At 35.1% G+C, this 22,672-nt stretch overlaps 1 protein-coding gene across 3 annotated transcripts; it reads right to left on the reverse strand.

The window, feature by feature from the left end:
- Positions 1–3,382: 3,382 nt before the first annotated feature.
- LOC149544943 (uncharacterized) lies at positions 3,383–22,250 on the reverse strand. Of its 3 annotated transcripts, XM_089795490.1 has the most exons (5): positions 21,946–22,202; positions 12,001–12,109; positions 4,557–5,115; positions 4,201–4,448; positions 3,383–3,944 (listed from the first exon to the last, which is right to left on the reverse strand). In XM_089795490.1, exons 3-5 carry the CDS (start codon positions 5,003–5,005, stop codon positions 3,667–3,669), a joined length of 975 nt encoding a protein of 324 aa, XP_089651616.1. In that variant the 5' UTR covers positions 5,006–5,115; positions 12,001–12,109; positions 21,946–22,202; the 3' UTR covers positions 3,383–3,666. The 3 variants fall into 3 exon arrangements, with proteins under 3 accessions (XP_089651616.1, XP_089651615.1, XP_089651617.1); XM_089795489.1 differs by lacking the exon at positions 12,001–12,109 and having other exon boundaries at positions 21,946–22,250; XM_089795491.1 differs by lacking the exon at positions 12,001–12,109 and having other exon boundaries at positions 4,557–5,032; positions 21,946–22,230.
- Between the last annotated feature and the right edge of the window lie 422 nt (positions 22,251–22,672).

Raw genomic sequence — 22,672 nt, forward strand, 5'->3', positions numbered from 1 at the left:
TTAAGAAAAACGTGTTTTTGAGGGTTATCATTAACCTTTTGAGAGGTTAATGGTTAATGATAGACTTGAAAACACGTATTTTGGGTCTCTCCATTAACTTGCAATAACCTGAGGCTCAGAAGTCAGATTTTAAAAATTTCAAGTGTTGTGTGGAGCTGGGAACAAGCCAGAGATGTGGAAGTTTAGAAACTTACAAAAATTCAAGGATGAAATGACCAATTTAAGGCTTAAAACCAAGCAAGTTTCAAATATTAACCATGGCCTATAAAATTGAAATAATTTTATAACCGGGCAACAGCTGGCTCTAACTCGGGACAAGGACTGACAAGCATGAAGCTCGAATCCAGAATAATGAGAACAATGCTTTATCCATGGGGCTATAGAGTCACCTGAGGGATCACTTTGCAAAAGGGAGGAAACTAGCACCGAAAACCAGACAACTAAAAGAAAAACTAGACACAACAAAAACTCCTAACTAGACTATATACAAGGTAGGTTTCCCTACCTCCAATAACTCAAGGTATAATCATGCAAATCCACTGACTGGATGGGGAAAATAAATCGTGCTCAAATTAGGTAACAACGATTTTCCAAGCGTTTGTTTGTTGAATCGAGATACTACAGGAGATATGGTTTTGATCAAAGATGAGTTTCTTGATATACACATCTAGCCTTCCTGAATACTGTCTTCATCAATTAATCATTTCGATGCATATACTGTAATCATCACAAAAGAAATACTTCCACCATCTTGTGCTCGAGATTTTAAAGAGTGTGATTCTTTCTTCTGTTAAAATGATGGGATGACTGCATCTTTCTCCACTTGGGCATTGTGCTCAGCCAAGATAACTTTATCACCCCCATTTTCTATTTCGAACCATCTTCATGTCTGATTTGGAATTTCAAACAGGTTAATAACTGTTTTATAGAGGTTAGGAAAAACATGTTTTTGGACGTTATCATTAACCTTTTGAGAGGTTAATGAAAACGTGTTTTTGATGGTTATCATTAACCTTTTGAGAGGTTAAGAAAAAGGTGTTTTTGAAGGTTATCATTAACCTTTTGAGAGGTTAATGGTTAATGATAGACTTGAAAATATGTATTTTGGGTCTCTCCATTAACCTGCAATAACCTGAGGCTCAGAAGTCAGATTTTAAAATTTTCAAGTGCTGTGTGGAGCTGGGAACAAGCCGGAGATGTGGAAGTTTAGAGACTCACAAAAATTCAAGGATGAAATGACCAATTTAAGGCTTAAAACCAGGCAAGTTTCAAATATTAACCATGGCCTATAAAATTGAAATAATTTTATAACCGGGCAACACATATCTTACTTAGTAAAAATTTAACTTTCGTTAGTAAATAATATTTTATTAAAATATGTATAATAGAAAATATTAATTCTAAATTATGATTATAAGGTAATCAAATGAAGGCTAAAATTATGGTTATTATTATTAATAATTCTAAATGATAAAGTATGGATTTGAAAATCATAATCCAACACTATACCCTTATCCTAAGTGCTAACCTTAAACATTATTCTAAAAATGATTTAAACCCATATCATAGCCATATTCCTACCCATATTGCTAAATAGTAGATGTTAAACCCTAACCCCAACTATTAATTGTTAGCCCTATTCCTAATTGCTAAACTATAACCTTAAATACTAACCCTAATACAAATCTTCCTATCCTTAACCATCATACCAAGAATTGTGTAAACCCATAGTCTAACCCTAATTATATACATCAACCTAAACTCGTGACTAGTAATTTATGAAAAATACATCTAACTCACATTACTTAATTGAATTTATACTTTATTTGATATCAGATTTTCAAGTCTTAAGTTTAGATTTTTGATTTGTTCTTTATATCTATATTTGAACCTATTCAATATAGAGTTTCTCTTTATTATTCTCCTAACTTATATTTACTTTCTTAGATCTTTTTTAATTATTAAAGGTAAAAGTATTTACAATCATATTGAAAGCTTAATACTAATTAAAGTTATTTAATACAAAATTATGTGAATACAATATCAAAGATAAGATCTTTGGATGATAAAAGTGAACTAAATTTCATAAATACTCACACATATCATCACATTTTTAAAATTGTGTACTTAATCAACTCAAGGAAAAAATATAATAGAGTTCATGGTCACAAAGATAATCCTAGGAGGACAAAGATAATCTTAGGATTGATATATACATATTTATATAATTAATTGAATAATATCCAACTATTTACAATACTTATGTCGATAAATTGGGGCTAAAAATATCAAATTAATTTGTGTAGAAAGAGACAAAGGCTACATAAATGAGTCAAACTCAACATCATTTGCATACGTATACATATGAATTTGCATGGATATGCAAATTTTAGCTTATCAATAATATGTTATTTTGCAATAATAAGTTTCTCTCAAATTTTCACAGCATTTTTGAGTCAATCTAAAATAAATTTGTTACAAATGTCTTTAGAAATAATACACTAGATCTAAACATGCATGTTGGGCTAATGTTGCTCTTCCATACTATTAATTTAAGATTTCACTTTCAATCATGTATTCTCAAAATTTTATTCTTGTTCATTTTAATTTTATGAAATTCAAATTATTATATTTTATGTCGTGTTGAAGTCTATTCCTTTGATCAAAACCTCATTAATATTTATGTCATCTTTTCATCCCTATCAAATATATCACTCCTATCGACTTATCGTTGCACATACAAAAACGTGCAACTGTTACTATATATAGTTATATCATTCACTCTTATTGGTCTACTATTTGGGCGGTTTCCTTCATATGCTACATGTGCTTGTACGAGAGGGAGATCTTTGATCTTTGGATAAAAAGTGGTAGAGATATAAACATACCTAATCACTATTTAGTTAGCATAATTTGAAGCTCAAGGTTTAGACAATGAAGCAGTGTTTGTTCTTGTATAACGAACAAATGCGCACGTGTGTGCGTGTGTGCATGTCTCTCTATGTGTGTGTGTCTGTGTGTGTCTGTGTGTGTCTGTGTTATGGTGCCATATGTACCCCAACATTCTCAAACCCCAATAAGCATTTTGCAAGATCTAAATTAACATCTGTTTTAGATTACTTTTTTGGCCAGGTAATCACAGATACATCATCCAACGAAAGAGATTAGAAGTCAACAAGGAGATTCAACATATAAAATTCGATACAGTGATTTGTGTCACCTTTCCCTTGTGGAACATTTGCAAAATACCGAAAAAGGGTTTATGAAAGCGGCATGAAACATAGCAGTAATTTTGATATACAGGATTCCTATCACTTGCTATGTAACCAACATTAAAAGATGAGTATCTTTTAAGAGTAAGTACAACACATTGCACAGATCATACAAACCCAGAATATGGAAATCATAGGTAAGCTGTCAGCCAACATAATTATCAAACTAAATCAAATTCTCTGATACTATGTGGTCTATCATGTGGTGCCTTCATGATTACTTGCACCAATCATGATGGCAACCGTGTAAGCATAAATATCGAACTCACATTCTAAGTGAGGCTTTGACATCAAAATTTTGATACATTCATATTCAATACATCATTTAAAAAATTCTTTCATCAAAATTTAAACATATTTGAATGCATCCTTCAAGAGTGTGCTGCAAGTAGGTCTAAACAACACGCCGAGCAAAGGTTAAATACCCAGTGTGACCTTTTGTCTCTGGATTCGGTTTAGCCACAACCATACGGACCACCTCATTTTTCAGTGTCGCTCCTCTCTCACTCGTTGTACTCGAGCTGTTATCTTTTGACATTTCAGAACAGAGCCTCTTACAAGGCAATGAACTGAAGGAACCATGTGCATCAGATGATTGCTCTTCTGTCATTTTTGTAAATGAATGTTCACGAACCTCGTATGTGCGGAGGAGGATCTCAAAGGTCCGGACATCTACATTAAGACATTATGGTCAATTATCAAATTTGAAAAGCACAATTTCTTAGTGAGAAAAAGATAATGGTAGAAGATAAGTTATAACTAATATCTAGCCCTGAAAGGAGCAGAAGTTTGTTAAAATTCTAGACTCATACATAGATTATATTGTGAACTTGAGATATAATTAAATCAATGATCAGAAATGGTCCATCTTATATCAATTTTCTTAGGGGAACTACATTTGACAGTCCGCTTGCAGAAAAAGACTAACCTGTAAAAGCCGTACTGGTCAAAACTTCACATGTATGCTGCACCTGTTCAATGCAAGGAGAAAATGAACATAAAACTCCATCAGGTTTTAATACCTCTGCTGCTGAGGCAAGAGCCAACCATGGTTGAGGAAGATCTAGAAACACAGCATCAACCTCGCCACAAAAATTATTTGGGAATCCAGTGCCTTGAATGTCACGAACTTCTACTGTTATAAGACTGCTCAAGCCATTCTTTTCAAAGTCCTCCCTGAGAATGAAAAGGAAATAAAACAGTAAGTTACTGCGAACCTCGTATGCATTACTGTTTAATCTACTAAAGGTTAGATAAGTTTAGAAGGTTTGAAACCAGCTATACCTTGCAGAATTTGCCCGGAGTTGATGGAAATCAAAGGTATGAACCTGACCCGAAGGTGCAACAGCCCGTGCAAGTGAAGTAGTGAGTGACCCACTTCCAGTACCAGATTCCATTACCACACAACCAGGATAGATTTCTAAAAATAAGATAACAAAGCTGATATCTGCTATGTATAGTATCTGTGTCCTGTGACTTAGCACAAGTGTCCAAAGCTCAGGTGTTGGGGCCAATATATGCACAAAACCACCCTTTTTATTGACGACCTTGCTTCCAAAAGGCTTTCCAATCCAATCTGAGTGTTTAAACACACCAAATTTGTTCTGAAACTGTGCCCCGCTGTTTACAGTGACAGCTTTCATATGGTCATGTCTCTCATAGACAATGACTAAATCACCTTCTTTTATCCGACGCCCAAATGTAGTCTTATTTTCAGGTAGCATGGGAAGCATTTCTGCTTTATAAGTATCTGCTTCCTCCTATTTTGAAAATATAATCTGAAGGTAAATTAACATTTCAAAAATGACTCTGCATAAGATCTGAAAGTCTGGACCATTAAGACCTGAGAATGTGATAGATTAATTTAGAACATCAAAAAATAAATAATATGTTACAAATAGTGTAATTAGGATTGAAATGATTTCACAAGTATAAATATTCATAAAGATCAACCAAGCTATTAAAAGCATGCCTTTGCCTGTTTGTAAAAAGATAAAAGCATAATAATTTTGGACAAAAAAGTTTTTAAACTGTGTCATCCAAGTAAGTATTACTGTTTACATATTTATTATAAAACTTACAATTTTGCTCATTTAGAAAATATATTTCATTTGCTTGCAATCGGAACTTAAATTGCATCTTTGAGTAAGGAATAGAAACAATCCAAATATACACAAATCATCTATGTGAAAGAGAAAACAAACCATCTGAGGGCCAGGATAGAACCCGGTAGATAATGCAACGGAAGAATTTCAGTTAGGTTATGTGCCTAAACAATTTATGTTTAAGATAGCATTACAAATATGCAAAGTGCAACATTAAAATGAAAAGCAGAGAAGATATTCGACAAACAGATTAGAACTGAATAATAAAACTGTATTGTCCTAGATTTGTGCAACATCTATGAGAGCACACATCCTACCAAGACCAGCTATGTATATTAATATGCAAAGAGGGAGGAAAACAAGATGTCAGGTAGGAACCACAATGATTCATATTCTGCTTCAACTATCAAAACTTCATATTCTGTAATAACCACCCTTAGTTACCAGTAGATTTGTTTTTTTCTGTCATTTTTATTAGATCTTAACAGTCTTAATTGACCAAGCAATTTCTTCCCAACTTAGAAGTATTGGCTTCATAACCTTACCAGTGGCAAAACATAATAACCTTCCTTGATTACCACTATATTTGTTTTCTACTATCATTCTTATTACATCTTAACACAGTCTTAATTTACCAAGAAACCTCTTTCCAACTCTAACAGTAGTGACTTAGTAACCTTACCAATGGCAGCAAGTCTATGCTACAATCTTACATTCTTGTACCAAATACCAAGATACCGGACTGCATGCACACCAGCAGGCTCCACACTAGATGTGGATGTGCTCCAGTCTCAGTATGCTGTCCAGATGTTCTGATTTTATTACTCAGTTTTGAAACTAATTAGTATAAATCAGAACTTGAACAAATTTGGGATAGACATTTGACTTATTAGAGCATTTCAATTGTCATCAAAGTTTACTGATTTTGAGCTTCATACAGGAACAGTGAACATGTTGGGATCAAAGACTGAAGATAGTGCAAGGAAAGTTCAAACGATGTTGATGCTCAAGCAAATGCATGAAGGGAAATTCAAGGATCAAGTGTGAAGAACCATTGCAACATCAAAAGTACCTTGAAGAAGGAAGGAATTTGCAACTTCAAGGAGGCAATAATAAGAGAAGGGATTGGGATTGCAATTTCAAAATCAAGTTGTCATGAAGGAAAGACACGAGGGCAAGTTTGAGTTCAACGACAAGAAGGGAATTTGAAGACAAGATCACATTAAGAAGAATTCAAAGAGCAAGGAAAACAACAAGTTCCACGAATGAAGAAGATTATCATTATCTCTTGCATTTCCTTTGGAAATCCAAGATCAATTAGAAGGTTCCAACAACATGAACATCGACAAGTTCAAGACATGAAAAAGGAACAAGGCAAGATATTTATATAAGCACAATGTCAAGGACAGTTCAAAGAAAAGATACAAAAATGACGAGGATGAACAACATTCACAAAGATGAAGTGATCTAGGAATATGAACCAACACCATCACAATTAATCGAAGGCTTCAAAATGTCAAGTATCAAGAGATTGCTCAGGATGTAGAGACTTCTTTACGATGATGAAAAAGTGGGTGTTAAATCAAAGATACGGATATGCATATTGAGGTGGCATCCACTCATCTTCAAAATATCGAATAATTTCAAGTCGATGTGTCCAAGTTTGTTACATCCCATATTTTATTTTAATTTAAAAATGTTTTGAAAATATATTATAGCCATTGAGATTTCATGTGAAGTGCAAATGGTTGGTTAAATTGGTTATTTGTTATGATTTCATGTGAAGTGGAAATGGCTGGTTAAGCTGGATATTTGTTAAGATTATATTATTGGCATTGGAATTTATTCGGACTGTACTTTCACTACATTATTTTTCTTTTACAAGTGCACAACAAAGGGGGAAAGCATTGACAAAGAGGGATTAGGGTACAAACACCAAGCTGCCACCAATTTTGTCAAGCATTCCTCAAAACCACTTTGGCCACGGAAAAGCAGACTAGGGTAGAACAAATAATACCAAGCTTCCACTCTGAGCTGACTATGTCATCAAATTTTTTAAAAATTATTTATGTTTACATAAAAAAAATAAACTATGTTCCCCGAGGACACGTACCCGGCCAAAATTCAGGAGTTTTCAGAGAGGGACGTCCCAGGGACAGGGGGACGAGTATGGGACATCCCCTAGCCGTCCCCAAAAAAGGTAAATTTGCAAGGGACCTCTCTAAAACTTGGGGATGCCTGGGGAAAAAAAGGGGGACGGCCGGCCATACCTAGTACAGAAAGGGGACGTCTAGACGACCCCCAACCATACCAGGTACGGCTGACCGTCCCCCTTTTTTTGTATGCAAAAAGTTTTAAAAGTGAACATTAAAAAACATTTTTAAGCCTCCCAACTAAGTCGCCCAAGTTGGCCCCACCCCTTCAAATGTCCTAAAAGGTTTAAACTCACCACATTTTAGTTGTTTTTTCATTTGTTTGGTTTTCATTTTGTATTGCAGCTAGCTAGAGTTTTCATTTTGCAAAAATAGGAGGTGATATTTTTGCTTCCAAGAGCTTGACCAAGGGTTTGATCTTCCATTTTGTGCACCAAGTATGGAACTCTTTATGCTTCCATCTATCATTTTTTAAATAGATTTGCAACTTGCAAAGTTTGTTTTTTTCTTGTTTTTTTCATTGTTTCAGCTCATATATCTATTGCATATTTAAACCTCAAAACAAAGCACAATGAGTAGTAGTGGGAGTACTTGTAGTAGTAGTGATGAGGAATAAATTGTGGTTGGGGTTGATGTTGCTAGTAGTGAAGAATTCTGATTTGTTTAAATGCCCTTCAAATGCCCTTCCACCATTATGAAGAATTCTGAAAAGGGTCCTTTCAATGCAAAAAAACCTCTTTTCCAATATGTCACACCTAGGGCAAAAGGAGGGACTAGGGTGTGCGATTGCCATGTTTGTCTTTGATGATTTTATGGGCAACTATACAAGCATGAAGTCACACTTTTTACATTTTTCATGCCAAAGAGTCAAAGCTTGTCCTAACTTGATTAATAAACAAAAATTAGAATGCCAAAGATTGCACTTAGAGGCTAAAATGGAGGGGCACAATTTGACAGTGACATCATTATCTATTCCCTCACAATCATCTAGGCATATGTCATCCGCCATTGGTACGCAGCCCTACTGAGTCTAGGGTGAAGAGAAAGATGAGTAGCGGTGAGAAGGGCTCGGTGGAAAGTATGTTTAATTCACAAGCAAAAGAAAAGTGAGGCATCCATTGGTAAATTCTTTGTTGTTAATGGTATCCCATATCATGCAACCCGTTCCACTTATTATAAACAAATGGTGAAAGATATATTGAGCATGAATTCCTCATTTGTACCCCCTAGTGAGCATAAGCTACAAACCACCATCCTAGATGAAGAGTACTCAAAGGTTTCTTTGTTATTTGAGGATATGAAATGCACTTGGGTTAAGACGGGCTGCTCTATTGTGACGGATGTGTGGACCGATGTTAGACATCGGCCACTCATCAATATCATTGTCACATCGCCTGCTTGTTCTTAGTTTTTGAAAGCCATAGACTATTCAAGAAAGAAGAATGCAAAATTCTAGTTCACCATTTTGAGAGGTGTCATAGAGGAGATTGAGTCATCTAGTGTTGTACAAGTTATCACAGATTCTACACCTGTGTGCAAATCAACTAGTATGATGATAGAGGGGGCTTATAAGCACATCTTTTGGACCCTTTGTTGTGTTCATTCCTTGAACAATGCATTGAAGGATATAGGGAAGATTGAATGGGTGAAATAGCCGATAATAGAAGCTAGAGAAGTGCAAATGTTTATTTGCAACCACCACACTTCATTTTCTCTATTCAGGTTCTTCAGAAGTTCTTCAAACCAGCCAAGACAAGGTATGTCAATTTTAATTATAGTTTATTTTTAGTTGTTTTAGCTTTAAGTTATTTTAAAAAATTATTTATAAGTGTTACAAACTTACACGTGATGCTTTTAATCATAAATTATAATTGTTGCTATAAGTATTACACATATTTCATCTTGATGGAGAGGATGATTGAGGTGTATGAGGCCCTTCAATTGATGGTGGTGAATCCAGAGTGGGGACGATGGTCTAATTCTAAGTCCTCTGAAGGAAAAGCAGTGAAGTAAAGGATCCTTGATGAGAGTTGGTGGTCCACAATAAGGTAAGTTGCTGATTTTTATGTTAGTCTTTTGCTTGCTGATTTTCCTATTAACAGTCTTAAAATTCTTCAAAATTCTAATTCTGATTTTAATTTTTGATCTTGCAGATATATTTGCTCTGTCATAGCACCCATTGTAGATGTCATTAGATATGATAATATTAAGGCTCCTAGTTTGGGAGAGATCTATGAGACTATTGACAACATGTTGGGAAGATGAAGAGAGTTGTTGAGCAAAGGATCCTACATTGGGGTTTTATGAGGAGCATATTAGGCCTATTGTGACACGGAGGTGGAACATGATGAATACCCTGCTTCATATGGCAGCCTTTGCTCTAAATCCCAAATGGTATGCACAATTGGGTAGAAGGGGCCTCCCATGCAGTGATCTTGAGGTATTGGATGGCTTCACAAGAGCAATTAATAAGATGTATTCAGCTCAAGATGCCTCTACTCTTTGTGCATAGTTCTTTGACTTCACCAACCTTCGTGGCCCAAACTTGGGTAAGCCACAAGCAAGGTTGGATAGACCTGAGTTAAAAATATTTGTTAGACGCCTCCTTGCGCAGGTTGCTAGTTCCTCAACTACAGAGAGGAATTGGTCCACATATTCATATATCCACTCTATCAAGAGGAACAAATTTACCTTTAAAAGAGCGAAGAAGCTAGTGACAGTGCATCATGCTCTTCAACTTGTAGATCGTCAAAATCCAAAGTATAGGTAGACACCAACTTTGCGATGGGATGTTGAGCCTGAGGATGTGGCCTAGATAGATGAAGATGACACAGCACCACGATTGGTTGGGGTTCCATTAAATGAGACTATGCTTCCCATAGAGAATGATAGTGAGGAGGGCTCTGATTTTGAAGCCATGGCGGTAGAGGGAGAATAGAAGCAACAATCTGCTTCATTTTTCTATGATTTTTTATGTTGAACATTAACATAATTATGATACATTGATACTTATTACTTTACGGCAGCCCTCTAGCCTTTGGGTCTATAGCTTTGGGCATATTTAGATCTTGATTTTCAGATTTACAATGTTTACCATTATAACATGATATTGTTAATGTTCACTAATATTGACATGTATTTTGACAATTGGGTAATGAAATTGGATATTATTTCCTACATGGCATTCAAATGTTGTATGTTATGGTTCTATAATGTTTAAATGACATGCTTTGTGCTTAGTTTCATATGAATGACATGTATATTTACAAATTTCAATGTATATTTTAAAATTTCCTATATATATATAGTCATCCCCGTTTGTCGTCCCCCCCCCCCCAATCTCCAAAATCGCCAAAAGAATTATTGTCCTGAAAACTCGTCCTACCATCCCTTGCTGTCCCCGTACCGGAAACTTGAGGTAACATAGATAATAAATGAAATATAATTACTACCTTTAAATTGAAATTTGGATTTTCTGCATTATCTAGTGTTAGATGTATTATATTATATAAGTAATACCCATAGTACACTTACTTTGTAATATAATGTATATATATATACACACAAAATAATGTGTAGAAGTATACATGTATAGTATACGCATTATTTATATAATAGTATGGGTGAAGTTTTAATTCCCATATCGAATTTAATTTTAACTCAAGAAAAGTCCATCAGCCTCCTATAAATCTTTTATTATTAAGGCCTTTCGTATTTCTTCCAATATTGCATGTTCCATCAGTTAAGATTGTAAAATATATCTGCATGTCTTCGCCACCCTTTTCTTTCATGCAAATCATAACTCCATTCAGTTTGCTCATTCTTTTTCCACGTTGGCCGAAGGAAAGGGGAGATCATTCTCCTTTATAATTATCAGGTGCAGCTAATCATTGGCTGCTGCAACTCACTTATTATATCACTCGTATCTGCAATTGTGAATCTTTTTATCTCATTCATACTCGGTTAGCATTGCAGAAACTGTAAGTCAAGTTAAGAAAATTTATTGAAGTACTGATCATCGACCAAGTCAAGCTAGAAGAGCAAGTGAACTACAAATCAGAAGCTCTTTATTCAGGTTGTAATTCCTTTAAGATTGTTTATTTTACTGTCACAATAACAGTCAATAGATTATCATTCATAGCATGCACAAAGAAGGTTCAGTCAGGCCATTAATTACAATATAAAAAGACTATTTGAGCCACATTTGAACTATTTTACCAATCATACCAAGAGCACTCATGGGTTGTTTATCGTCTCTGTTACATAATGTTTTCTGAAACTTATTTATGTGTCAAGAAGAATAGGTTGAGCATGTCATTTATACTTCCAATATACAATGACATTAAAAGTATATGTCCACAAGATTTATGGAAGATCGCCCATGGCTGAAAATAAATCTGACAACACAGAAATCACGATCTTTCTTTCTTTCTTGAATTTTGAGTAAAAAATGAAATTCCTTTACGTAACTGTATATTATATAATGCATGCTGGAAAATCACACCATAGATCATCAAGGATAGCCAAGAATGGCTGAGATGAGTAGTGTAGTCCATATGAAGTGGACAGATAGATAAACCTGCAAAATCATAAAAATGCATCAAAACTATGAAGAATTTTAGAATAACTAGAAAAAGTAAATCTAGTCATTTCATAGTGGGAGTTGGATATTAGTTAAGTTGGTCAAGTCCAACGGTGGGCAATCAGGCACATAGTGTCCTTTGGAAATCCCAGGCCTAGGTAGGTTTAGTGGCGAATAATGATGCAATGATCACCAGAGGTCAGATAACTCATTATTGGATGGATAGTCTTTTGGAAGGTACCCGCAGTCTAGCCAACTATGTAGTTGACAACTCTTCGGTCAAGTCCAATGGTGGGCGATCAGGCACATAGTGTCCTTCGGAAATCCCAGGTCTGGGTAGGTTTAGTGGCGAATAATGATGCAATGATCACTAGAGGTCAGTACAATTCATAATCGGATGGATAGTCTTTTGGAAGGTACCCAGAGTCTAACCAACTATGTAGTTGACAACTCCAACACTAGGTTGCTCAAGTGGCACGACAAGATGGTGTACATGTGCCTTATCCTGTATAGAGTAGGGTCATTCTCAGGAGAAAATGAGTGGGGATTACACTAGGTCTAAGGTTGGGATTTTAAGACTCTGTCAATGCTTTTCCTCTCCTCCAAATGCCTAGACTTGTACAACAGACCAGTTTCTACTTCTCTTGATATGCTGCAATCTAAACCTTGTTAATATTTTTTCTTTCAATTGCATCTTTATCTCAGCTTCAGCATCAGTTTTATATTCTATGCAGTTACTCTCTTGTTCATATGAAATGGTAGTTAAAATTTTGCAGTTGAATAGTATTTTACATTTCATGTGTAGTATTGATGGTTAGTTAATCAATCCTATTGAGATCGTTCTTCCTAGTACATCAGAAGGGTAGTTTAAATCTTTCAGTTGGTGGTTTAATTCTTTTCATGAGAATACAATTATGAATTAGCAGTAAATCAATTATTTTCCATTATTTTCTTTTCATGGAAAATGTAGTTTGTTTCCTTCTAAGCATTAAAATGAATGAGTATCTTAAGGTTTTTAGTCCTTAAAATTTTTAGTTGTTACATAGTTCATCCAGTCAAACTCATTCACATGTGGACATGTGGAAAACATTTAATATATTACCATAATGAATTTTCTCATTGGCTCATCCTTAAAAATAAAAGAATATAAATTCCAAAGCAAAGTAATTTTCCTATTGGATGGAATTTAATATTTTTAAGCAAGGGTTGTAATTAACCCTAATTAGGGCTTCTTTGAATTATCTAAATCACTTATTCAAATCAATCTTAGCCCTTCATTGTAACTAAGAGATCTATAAAAGCCAAGGTCTACTCATATGTAAAGGGATCATTAGTTGGAGTAGAGTAGGAGACAAGAAACTGTTGTCAAGACTATGTTGAAGTTAATATACAATTTTCATTGGACATATGGTGGATTTTTGCGTGTTGCTTCTGCATGTTTTATGCTTCTCGAAGTTTAGTTAAAGTTTGTTGATTGAAATGGAGAAATGTAAAGATGAATGATGAATTCCATGTTTATACATTTTGTTATCTGTTGAATGCAAGTCACATTGTAAGGTTAGTCTAGACTTGATATGTACTTAAGTTGTGGATGTTCATTTGGATTGTGCCAACATTGGGAATTTGGATGAATGATTAGAAACTGAAAATTCTTAGTTACCTTCGGAGATTGCATCATCTTTGTGTAGTTGTTTCATTTGACGAAGCAAAACTTATAGGAATCCACTCATCCAAGCATCATCAATTGATATCTTTGTCCTTCGAAATAGTGTAGATTTATCTAAACCCTTCACCTTTTGTTGTTCATTTGGAGTTCAAGTACGTTTAATCCAAGTTCCGACCACTTCGAGGAAAGTTGATGAATTCAAGAAGAATAGAGTAGGTCACTTTGTGATTACCAAAATTATCATATCAACTCGCTAAGTTTTATCGAACATAAAATTGCTTGTACGCATTGCAAACCTTGGGGTTGCTTCATTTGATCTGACATTGTCAAAGTGTATACCATTTGATGGTTCCTTGTTCAAGAGAGGATAAATACTTGGTATTTTATTCTGCAAGTCAGAGTGGTCATAATACTCACATCAACATTGCAGAAATGAGAATCTAATGTTTGATATGCAGGAAATAGTACTTAATCTTTGATAACAGATGGTTGATGCTTTATATTTAGATTATATTCTGATGTTCTGATTATAATAATAAGTCAATATAAGATATATCCGGAAAGATGGAAGTATGACAAGTTGGAATATTCAATAAAGTTTATTTGAAAACCTCTCGAGTCTTGGGAAAATGGTCTGCATTCCTCAACATAATATGATGGCAGCTTGCAGTTCTGTTTACAGTGACTATGTACTCTGAATATTGCACTATCATATTTTCAGGTCTCCAGTTGTTCTTTTGAAAAAGTTATGATGCATTGTTAGCTGACAATCAAGCTAGCAATTAGGAATGGATCAGACAGGCTTCTGGTGAAGATATGTTGTCTGAAGTGCGATATGTTAGCTTTTGGTCAACTCAACTTTTTGAAATGATTTGAGCATTATTGGTTCAGATATAGTATTTTTGAAATGTTATTAAGTCGACTGGTAAAATGTTTTTGAAGTCTTTCTACATTACATTTTGGACCGGCTTTGGTCAATATTCTGATGTGCGTGCCATGATCAATCATACCATTTAAGGAAAACTTATTGAGATGCATTTGGGTCCCCTTTATCCAATTTTTCCAAAGAGCAAACCACCATATATAAATGTGTGCAAATGGATGAGCAATGAAAGAGTGTGTGAGGAAATTGTTAACTGTGTGGATCAAATGTGAAGATGAAGTAATGCAAATAAAGAAGACCAGAAGTGTGAATTACTGAATCAAATAAAAATGTTATTAGAAGCTGATCAGAAGGTCCTATATCTTTTAATTTCATATTTTCTCTACGCCTGCTGGGGGGTTGTGCGCTCTCTTAGCAACTTTATTCAGATCTATTTATGTGCAGGTTCTCTTAGGGACAGTGAGTTCTTTGTCTTCTTGCCTAAAACTTTGCAATCAATTATTTCATATAGTGAGTGCAATTCTCACCATTTTTCTTACCCATGTTGGGTTTTCCACGTAAATTTGGTGTTTGTGTGTGTGTGTGTGTGTTTTCATTACTATATCTTTTACTGATTATTTATTGGATCAATAAGTAACTAAGAATTGTGGCAGAATTTTTTACCAATCAACAGAAAAAAAGAATTGTGGCAGAATTGTTAAGCATTTGTTTAAGTTTATTCACCCCCCCGTCTTAGTATCCATAAGTGTTCAACATTTGGCATCAGAGCAAGGTTCCTCTAAAAGAAGCCTAACTGCTAGAGGCAAATTTGAAATGGCAGATGAGCATGGCAACAAAGTACCTAAGTCTGATAGAACAAATTATACTTTCTACAAGGAAAGGATAGAATCACATTTGGACTCTATGTCATATGGAGTTTTTTATGCTATCAGAAAATTTTATGGAGTTTTTTATGCTATCAGAAAATTTTATGTACCTCCACCATCAGGTACTCTCGCACCAGATGAAGTCAAAGCACATGAGAACAATGCAAATGCAAAGAATGCTATTATCAGTGATCTAGGTGACTGAGAATTGCTAAAAGTCATGGGTTGAAAAACTGCATTTGATGTCTAGAAGAAGCCTGGCAGCATATGTGGAAACAAAAAGATTAAGCAAATTAAGTTGCAGAATCTAAAGCACAAATTTGAGAATTTGAAAATGTCTAAGGATGAGAACGTTGAAGACTATTTGCATCAGATAAATGAAATTGTCAATTCAATCAGAGGCTCTGGTAGAATCTTAGACAATGAAGTGCTAATAGAAGTGATGACAACTATGAGTTAGACCCACAAAACCTTGTTGATTGCCATTCAACAGAGTCATGATATGGAGAAAAACAGTTTGGAGGAGATTTATAATGTTGTCACTGCTTTTGAGCTGCCTAAACTTGAAGAAAACCAATAAGAGAGAAAGATGTTGCTTTCAAGGCAATTAAGAAGGCTGATGATGAATCTGATCCAAATGAAGAAACAAATTTTGTTCGAAGATTGAAGAAAGGATCCAACAAATATAAAGATAAGTTACCCTTCAACTGTTTCACCTGTAGAAGAATTGGACAATATGCTATTAGAAGTCCTTTTAGTTAAGACAGTAAGAAACCTACTGATGATAAAAGGAAAGATAGTTATAATAGATATGACAGAAATGCAAGGGCTGATATTAGATAGCAATGATAAGAGTATGAAAAGTTCCTACTCCATCGAGACTCATTCATCAGAGGATCAAGGTAGAAATGTTTCAAATGCTGAAATATTTTTTTTGGTTATCAAGGAGAATGACGATAACAAATACGAAGTCAATATTTTGCAGAAGAAACTATAACTACTGCTCTACACACAAAAGAAGAATCCAAATCTTGGATTATTGAATCCGCTAGTTCAAATCATATAACAGATGACAAAAGAGTGTTATACGACAGAGAATCAGTCACATTTTCTAGCAAAGCTCTACAGTTATATGTAGTAAGGGAGCTATTTGTATTGACGGAAGCATAATGCTAGTGATGTCTATATGTTAAGGGTCTAAGGCGGAGTCTTTTAAGTGTGAGTCAGTTATGCTGTAAAGAATTTGAGGCTAGTTTTCCTGGAGGTAGATGTGAAATCAGAAAAGATTCCAGGAAACTTGTTGCAAAAGGTATGAGAAATGGTAATATCTACTATCTAAAGAAAACAATGGAGAAACTTACTCTTTGTCACTGACAAATGAATGTTGGCTATGGCACAACAGAATGGGACAAATTAATTTTGACAATATGATTAAGATTGGTTCCTCTAACGTGGTAAGAGACATGCCAAGTATTAGCCTGCTAACACTATATGCAAGGAATGTCAAATGGAAAAGCAAACTAGGAATAAATTTAAGAATAAAGAATATTCAACCACAAGGCCTTTGGAGTTGATACATACCAATCTATGTGGACCTACAAGAACAAGAGGACTAGAAGGCGAAAAGTACTTCATATTACTTATTGATGACTATTCGTGAATGACATGGCTGACATTCTTAAGAGAAAAATTTGAATTCTAATTGGATTCAAAAATTTCAAATGGATGCTTAAATAAAACACTTGAGATTTGATAGAGTAGATTTTACATTATATAAGTTTCATAGCTTCTGTGAGAAGTATGGAATTAGAGGACATTTATATGCTTCTAGGACTCCATGGCAGAATGGAGTTGTTCAAAGGAAAAATAGAGCAGTTGTTAAGATGGCTAAAGCAATGCTAGAAGATGCTAATCTACCTAATGTATACTGAAGAGATGTTGCGCACACTGTTGTCTATCTTCTAACAAGGTACAAATTAAAGTTAATCATACAAAGACTCCTCATGAGCTATGGTTTGGAAAGGTGCCTACAATCAAATATTTCAGAATCTTTGGAAGCAAATGCTATATCAGAATAGATAAAGGCAACCTTGGAAAGTTTGATGCAAGATTTGATGAGGGTATCTTCTTGGGATACTCTACTACAGGCAAGGTATACCAATGCTTTAAATGGTTGAAGAAAGTTGTGGAAAGTGCAAATATCCAAGTAGATGAAGAATGGAATTAGTGTACTCCTGAACCTGAATTCAGTTAGAAAAGGTTCTTGTTATTCCCACGCAAAAAAGGAAAGCTCGAAAAGGTAATGAATGGTGAAAAGAAGAAGAGAGAATCTGAACAAACACCAAGGCCACATGCTAGATATGCTCAGAGGGATCATTCTGAAGATCAAATTCTTGAATGCTAGGTGATGCCCATTTTTCATCAAAATTGCTCAATCTCTTCTCCTAAATCATTACTCTAAAACAAAATGAAGTGAGAAATCAAGTGGGCATAAGCACATCGCCTCCTTGCACTTATCAAAGGCTTGCTATACCCAATCTGATAATTAAAAGGCTCCCTAGTTTATTAAATCTACCAATGGTACCACTAAACTTGAAAAGCCCTTAACAAACTTCTTGTGGTAGCTGCAACAGCCAGAAAATCCTTTTAACCTAAGTTACCAGTTCAAGTTTGGTTCCAAGTTCGGGTCCAAAGAAAAGGTTCGCAGATGTGGCAATATTTTAGAAAGGGATTTGGATTCATTTGGGTTTGTTCGTACAAAACCATGTAAGAAATAGATATTAATACATATTTATAAAGCCTCAAAGCTTGAGTTAAGATTCAGATGTCGCATAGTATCATAAAATTATATAATTTAAACAACAAAAACACCATAAACTTTAAACCTTGTAATCATAGCATCGTGAATCATGATCATGCCATCATATATTTCAAGTTCAACTTCAAAGATTTAAAACATTAAAATTAAATCATAACAACAAGTTCGAGTATCACTGTTTCATGTTAAACTAATGGATTAAAATGAAAATTAGAAGCCTTCCACCTTTTAGCGTTACAGATGTCAAAACTTTATAAAATTTGCCAAAAAAAGTCATTTTATTGATGTCCGCAGGGCCCAAATCGTCAAAATCCATGCCAAGTTCGCCCAGGTTCGATCTGTTTGGGCTTGGTTCGACCAGATTCTCTTTTCCAGACTGCCAGTTCAAACTGGGTCTCTGGATTTTGAACCCTGCTCGGACCAGCAGGTGCTCTGGACCAGGACCAGGTACCAGTTCATACCCAGGCTGGTCTGGCAGGGTCTAGGGGCGAACCAGGGTAACTTAGCTTTTAACTCTGTCTATGTCTTCAAAAGAGGCCAATCTAAAATTGCACAAATTTTTGTTGATCCACTTGACCATTCATAACAATAATTGTATGCTCCAAGTACAGGATTTATGTTGATTTGAACTCACTTTCAGATTCCTTCACAAAGAAAAATTGCTGCTCTATTATGTCAAGTATCCCATCAAGGTGCTTCAAGTGAACCTCCAACATTTTGCTATTGATAAGAATGTCATCACAGAATACTAGCACAAATTTTTTCAATCAATCAACAAATACTTGGTTCATACAAGATTGGATGGTGGCCAGTGCATTTGTCAAGTTAAAAGGCATGACCAAAGCTCATATTGCACATAGTAACATCTGCAAAATCTTGTGCATGTCCTTCTCTCTTACCTTGATTTGATGATACCCTAAACAAAGATCAATCTTGAACAATTAAGCTGCCCCATATAGCTCATCTATCAATTCCTTGATCCTAGAAATGAGATACCTATTATTGATTCTCTTCATGGTGAGATCCCTGTAGTCAATGCACAGCCTCATTGTGTCATCCTTCTTCTTAACAAAAACCACTAACAATGCAATGAGACTAAAGCTTCAGCCAGTGTGCCCCATGTATAAGAGTTCTTTAGTTGGATTTTCCATGTCTTCCTTGTGTGTTCAAGCATGGCAACAGAGAGTATAGATGACAAGCTTGGACCTTGTCTCGAGCTCTATTATATGTTGAAATCCTCTATCTGATGGTAATCCTAAAGCATATTGCTAAAAACTATATTGCATTTATCCAAAACAGATTGAATATCATCAACATTATAAGATTTCCAACTTCTAAGAGGTTCAATGGTTGTCACCAAACATTGTGCTGCCCAAGCTAACTGTCCTTTCCAGATTGAACTTTCCATAATTTAACCTAGACAACTCTTGGAGTGACATTTGCAATACCACGAAGTCCTACTTGCTTGCCCTCAAATGTCAATTTCATATATACACAATGATATTCATACAGAACTTCCCAAAAGGAGTATAACCACTGTACTCCTACTACCATGTTTGTCTCTCCTTAGTCAACCAAGTAGAAATCATCATGCAGTTGGTGTCTATCCAAAATAGCCATTGTCATCCATCAATCTCATCTTACAACAAAAAAAAAAATCTCAAGGACCAAAAATACTGTGGTAGCCATTGCCCACAAATAATCTTGTCCTCTAGCAATGCAATTTCCAAACAATGATGAACATAACCTTGACAACTATCATCATCAAACTGTGGTAATTTATTGCAAGCAATTTCCCAAGCGTTAAACAACACAATCTTGGAAGCCATTATCATCAAAGAATTCTTTTGACCATTGGGGGACAACTCTCATGTTTTTCCAACAGAAAGAGGGATGATATCCCAGGCAACAATTCAACCAACCCAAATGGGGAAGAGTCCCCGAGAAATAATTTAGCCTTCCACAAGGTAAAAGAGCACAATATTGGCAACCGTTGATGTAGAAAAAATTTCATCCAATGGCAATGTTATTTTCCAATAAATAGAAGAATCCAACCTTTGCAAGCCATCATGTAACTGCCAAATCTTTTCTACGCAGGAAAATTTTTGTAACGGTGGTCTAGTTGTGGGGCTCCCAATTTTCTTCTGTTTTTCCTTTTTCAAGCTGTTTGTAAGTTTTGTTTTTGGTGGTAACTGTCAGATATGACAGTCCTTTTTTGGGACTGCTTTCTCCTTTATGAGGAGAGCTTTGTTTTTTAAAAGAAAAATACGAAGGCTGAAAAGAGGTTTCTTGGCTGTAAGTGCTAGAGAATTTGGTTTTTTGAATATCAAAGACTTCTCTTCCTGTGTTTCTATTGTTCCAGCATAGTCTTCTTCTGCACTTAGCAGATAGAAACCTTAGTTTCTTTTCTATAGTTTGTTTTGATTGGAATGTTTAGTTGTTTGCTTATATTTTACCAGCAGAGTATGCTATGAGGGTTTTGCACAAGTGCTAAGTAGAGGTATATTCACCTGTCTGACCAAGTAGAGAGGATTTCCCAGGTGACAATGCAATTTCCAAAAGGGAAAATCATCTGGGAAGCCACATCTGACAACAATGCTAATCAAAAGAGATTGATATTCGTATAACAATCAACCTCACACAGAAGATCTTGCTCTATGTTATGGCAATATGGTCCTCTTCCAATAAAAAGTCTCCCGCATATCTAGAAGCCCAAGTGACTAGAACTGTGCAGAACTTTCATGCTCAACGATTCTTTTTTTTATCAGTTCATATTCAGTGATTCTTAAACAAATAAAAAAATGGTCTTTTTGGCACATCTGATTATAGTCTAAGGCATCTTCTGTAAAATCCAGGATACCTATAGCACCCGCAGGCTTCCCATGAAAATAAACGACAAATTTCCTTAGGTTCTCTGCCACGCATCAGCTATCATTGGATGTGGGACAAAAGGAGTATGCTGTGATGAACTAGGATTCCCCATTCTAGATCGAAACGCATGCTGGGAGACACCTTTCTTTGCCCCTGTTTTAATTTTGTCTTCAATTTACTTAACAGTTGCCCAAGTATAAGCAGCTTTATAGACAACGAGCGACACGAAAAATATGATGAAATTTCGGTTAGTGAAGTAGGGTTTTACGAAAGAAGTAATGGAAACGTAATAGAAGGTGTGTCTTTGGAGCGTACCCGCACAATAAAAACTAAAATGCATCACATTGATGCACAGCAAAACACAACTGAAAGGGAAAATGGGGAATGAAATATGGATGAAAGATTTAACGATGTCCAAGACACCGAGAAATCCATATTTTAACTGTCCGATGAAATGGATTATGGTATGTATAACGACATGTACGCATATAAAATTTTACTTAGCAGGTATCCATACATTCCTAGCAACACAAGAATGAATAATACAAGCGACCTCCCGAGTCTTTTAGGTTGCGAGAAAACTCGCTGGCAGAGGAGTTACGCAGTGGCATTCGAAGGGGTGGTATAAGGCCAGAAACGCATTTATTTTAGACTAAAATAGAGCACACCAAAAATGGCATCGCGTTTAAATTCCAAACAGAAACCACTTGAAACAGGGAAAGTTCTTACCTAAAGATGCCGCACAAACTATCTTGTGCAATGAAAAATACCGCGAAACCTGCCAAAAGTAATTACAAAGCCCTGCCAAAGCAAAAAATCCTTAAAAACGCAACAAGTCATAACCAGTCTCCCTCCAACCGCTGCTTTAATCTATGCTCGGAAGGTGTTTTTAATCCATGTTTAATTCAAGAGCTTGTGGCAAGCAGGCCTGGACTTCGACGTTTAAAGACAAGTGATGCAAGCCTCGAAGTTTTTAATTTTGGTGTGATGTTTTTTGGGGTAACTACCATTTGCACAAAGAGGTGTCGTCAGTTTTTTCTAAAATCAAAATAGAGGAGATGTAAAAATAAAAGGATTCAAAACTGGTAGTATAAAATTTAGTTGTTATATAAAATTGAGTCATATAAATATGACTAACTTCTTTAAAGATTCAAAAATTATACAATTTTAATATTTTATTTAATGTACAACAACGCAATGCAATTGAAGTGTAGGTTTGAATTAACAAGCAAACATTGTAAAGAAAACAAGTGTAAATGTAATTGTTTTTTTTCATTGAAAAAATTAGTTGCAAAAATTGAAATCTAATATGGAACAAACACACTTTAAATAGTTTAATCTCTTTGAAAATCAAATTGATTCTCAAAAAACTTCATGTGAAAACTACTAGTTTATAAACAAAACTATTAGTATATATTTTTAGCTCAACTTCCTAAGTAACTAGCAAAAAAATATA

Source organism: Cupressus sempervirens, chromosome 8 (assembly GCF_028749045.1).
Source record: "Cupressus sempervirens isolate cs-2001-9-10 chromosome 8, ASM2874904v1, whole genome shotgun sequence".
In the NCBI taxonomy this organism is placed as follows: Eukaryota; Viridiplantae; Streptophyta; class Pinopsida; order Cupressales; family Cupressaceae; genus Cupressus; species Cupressus sempervirens.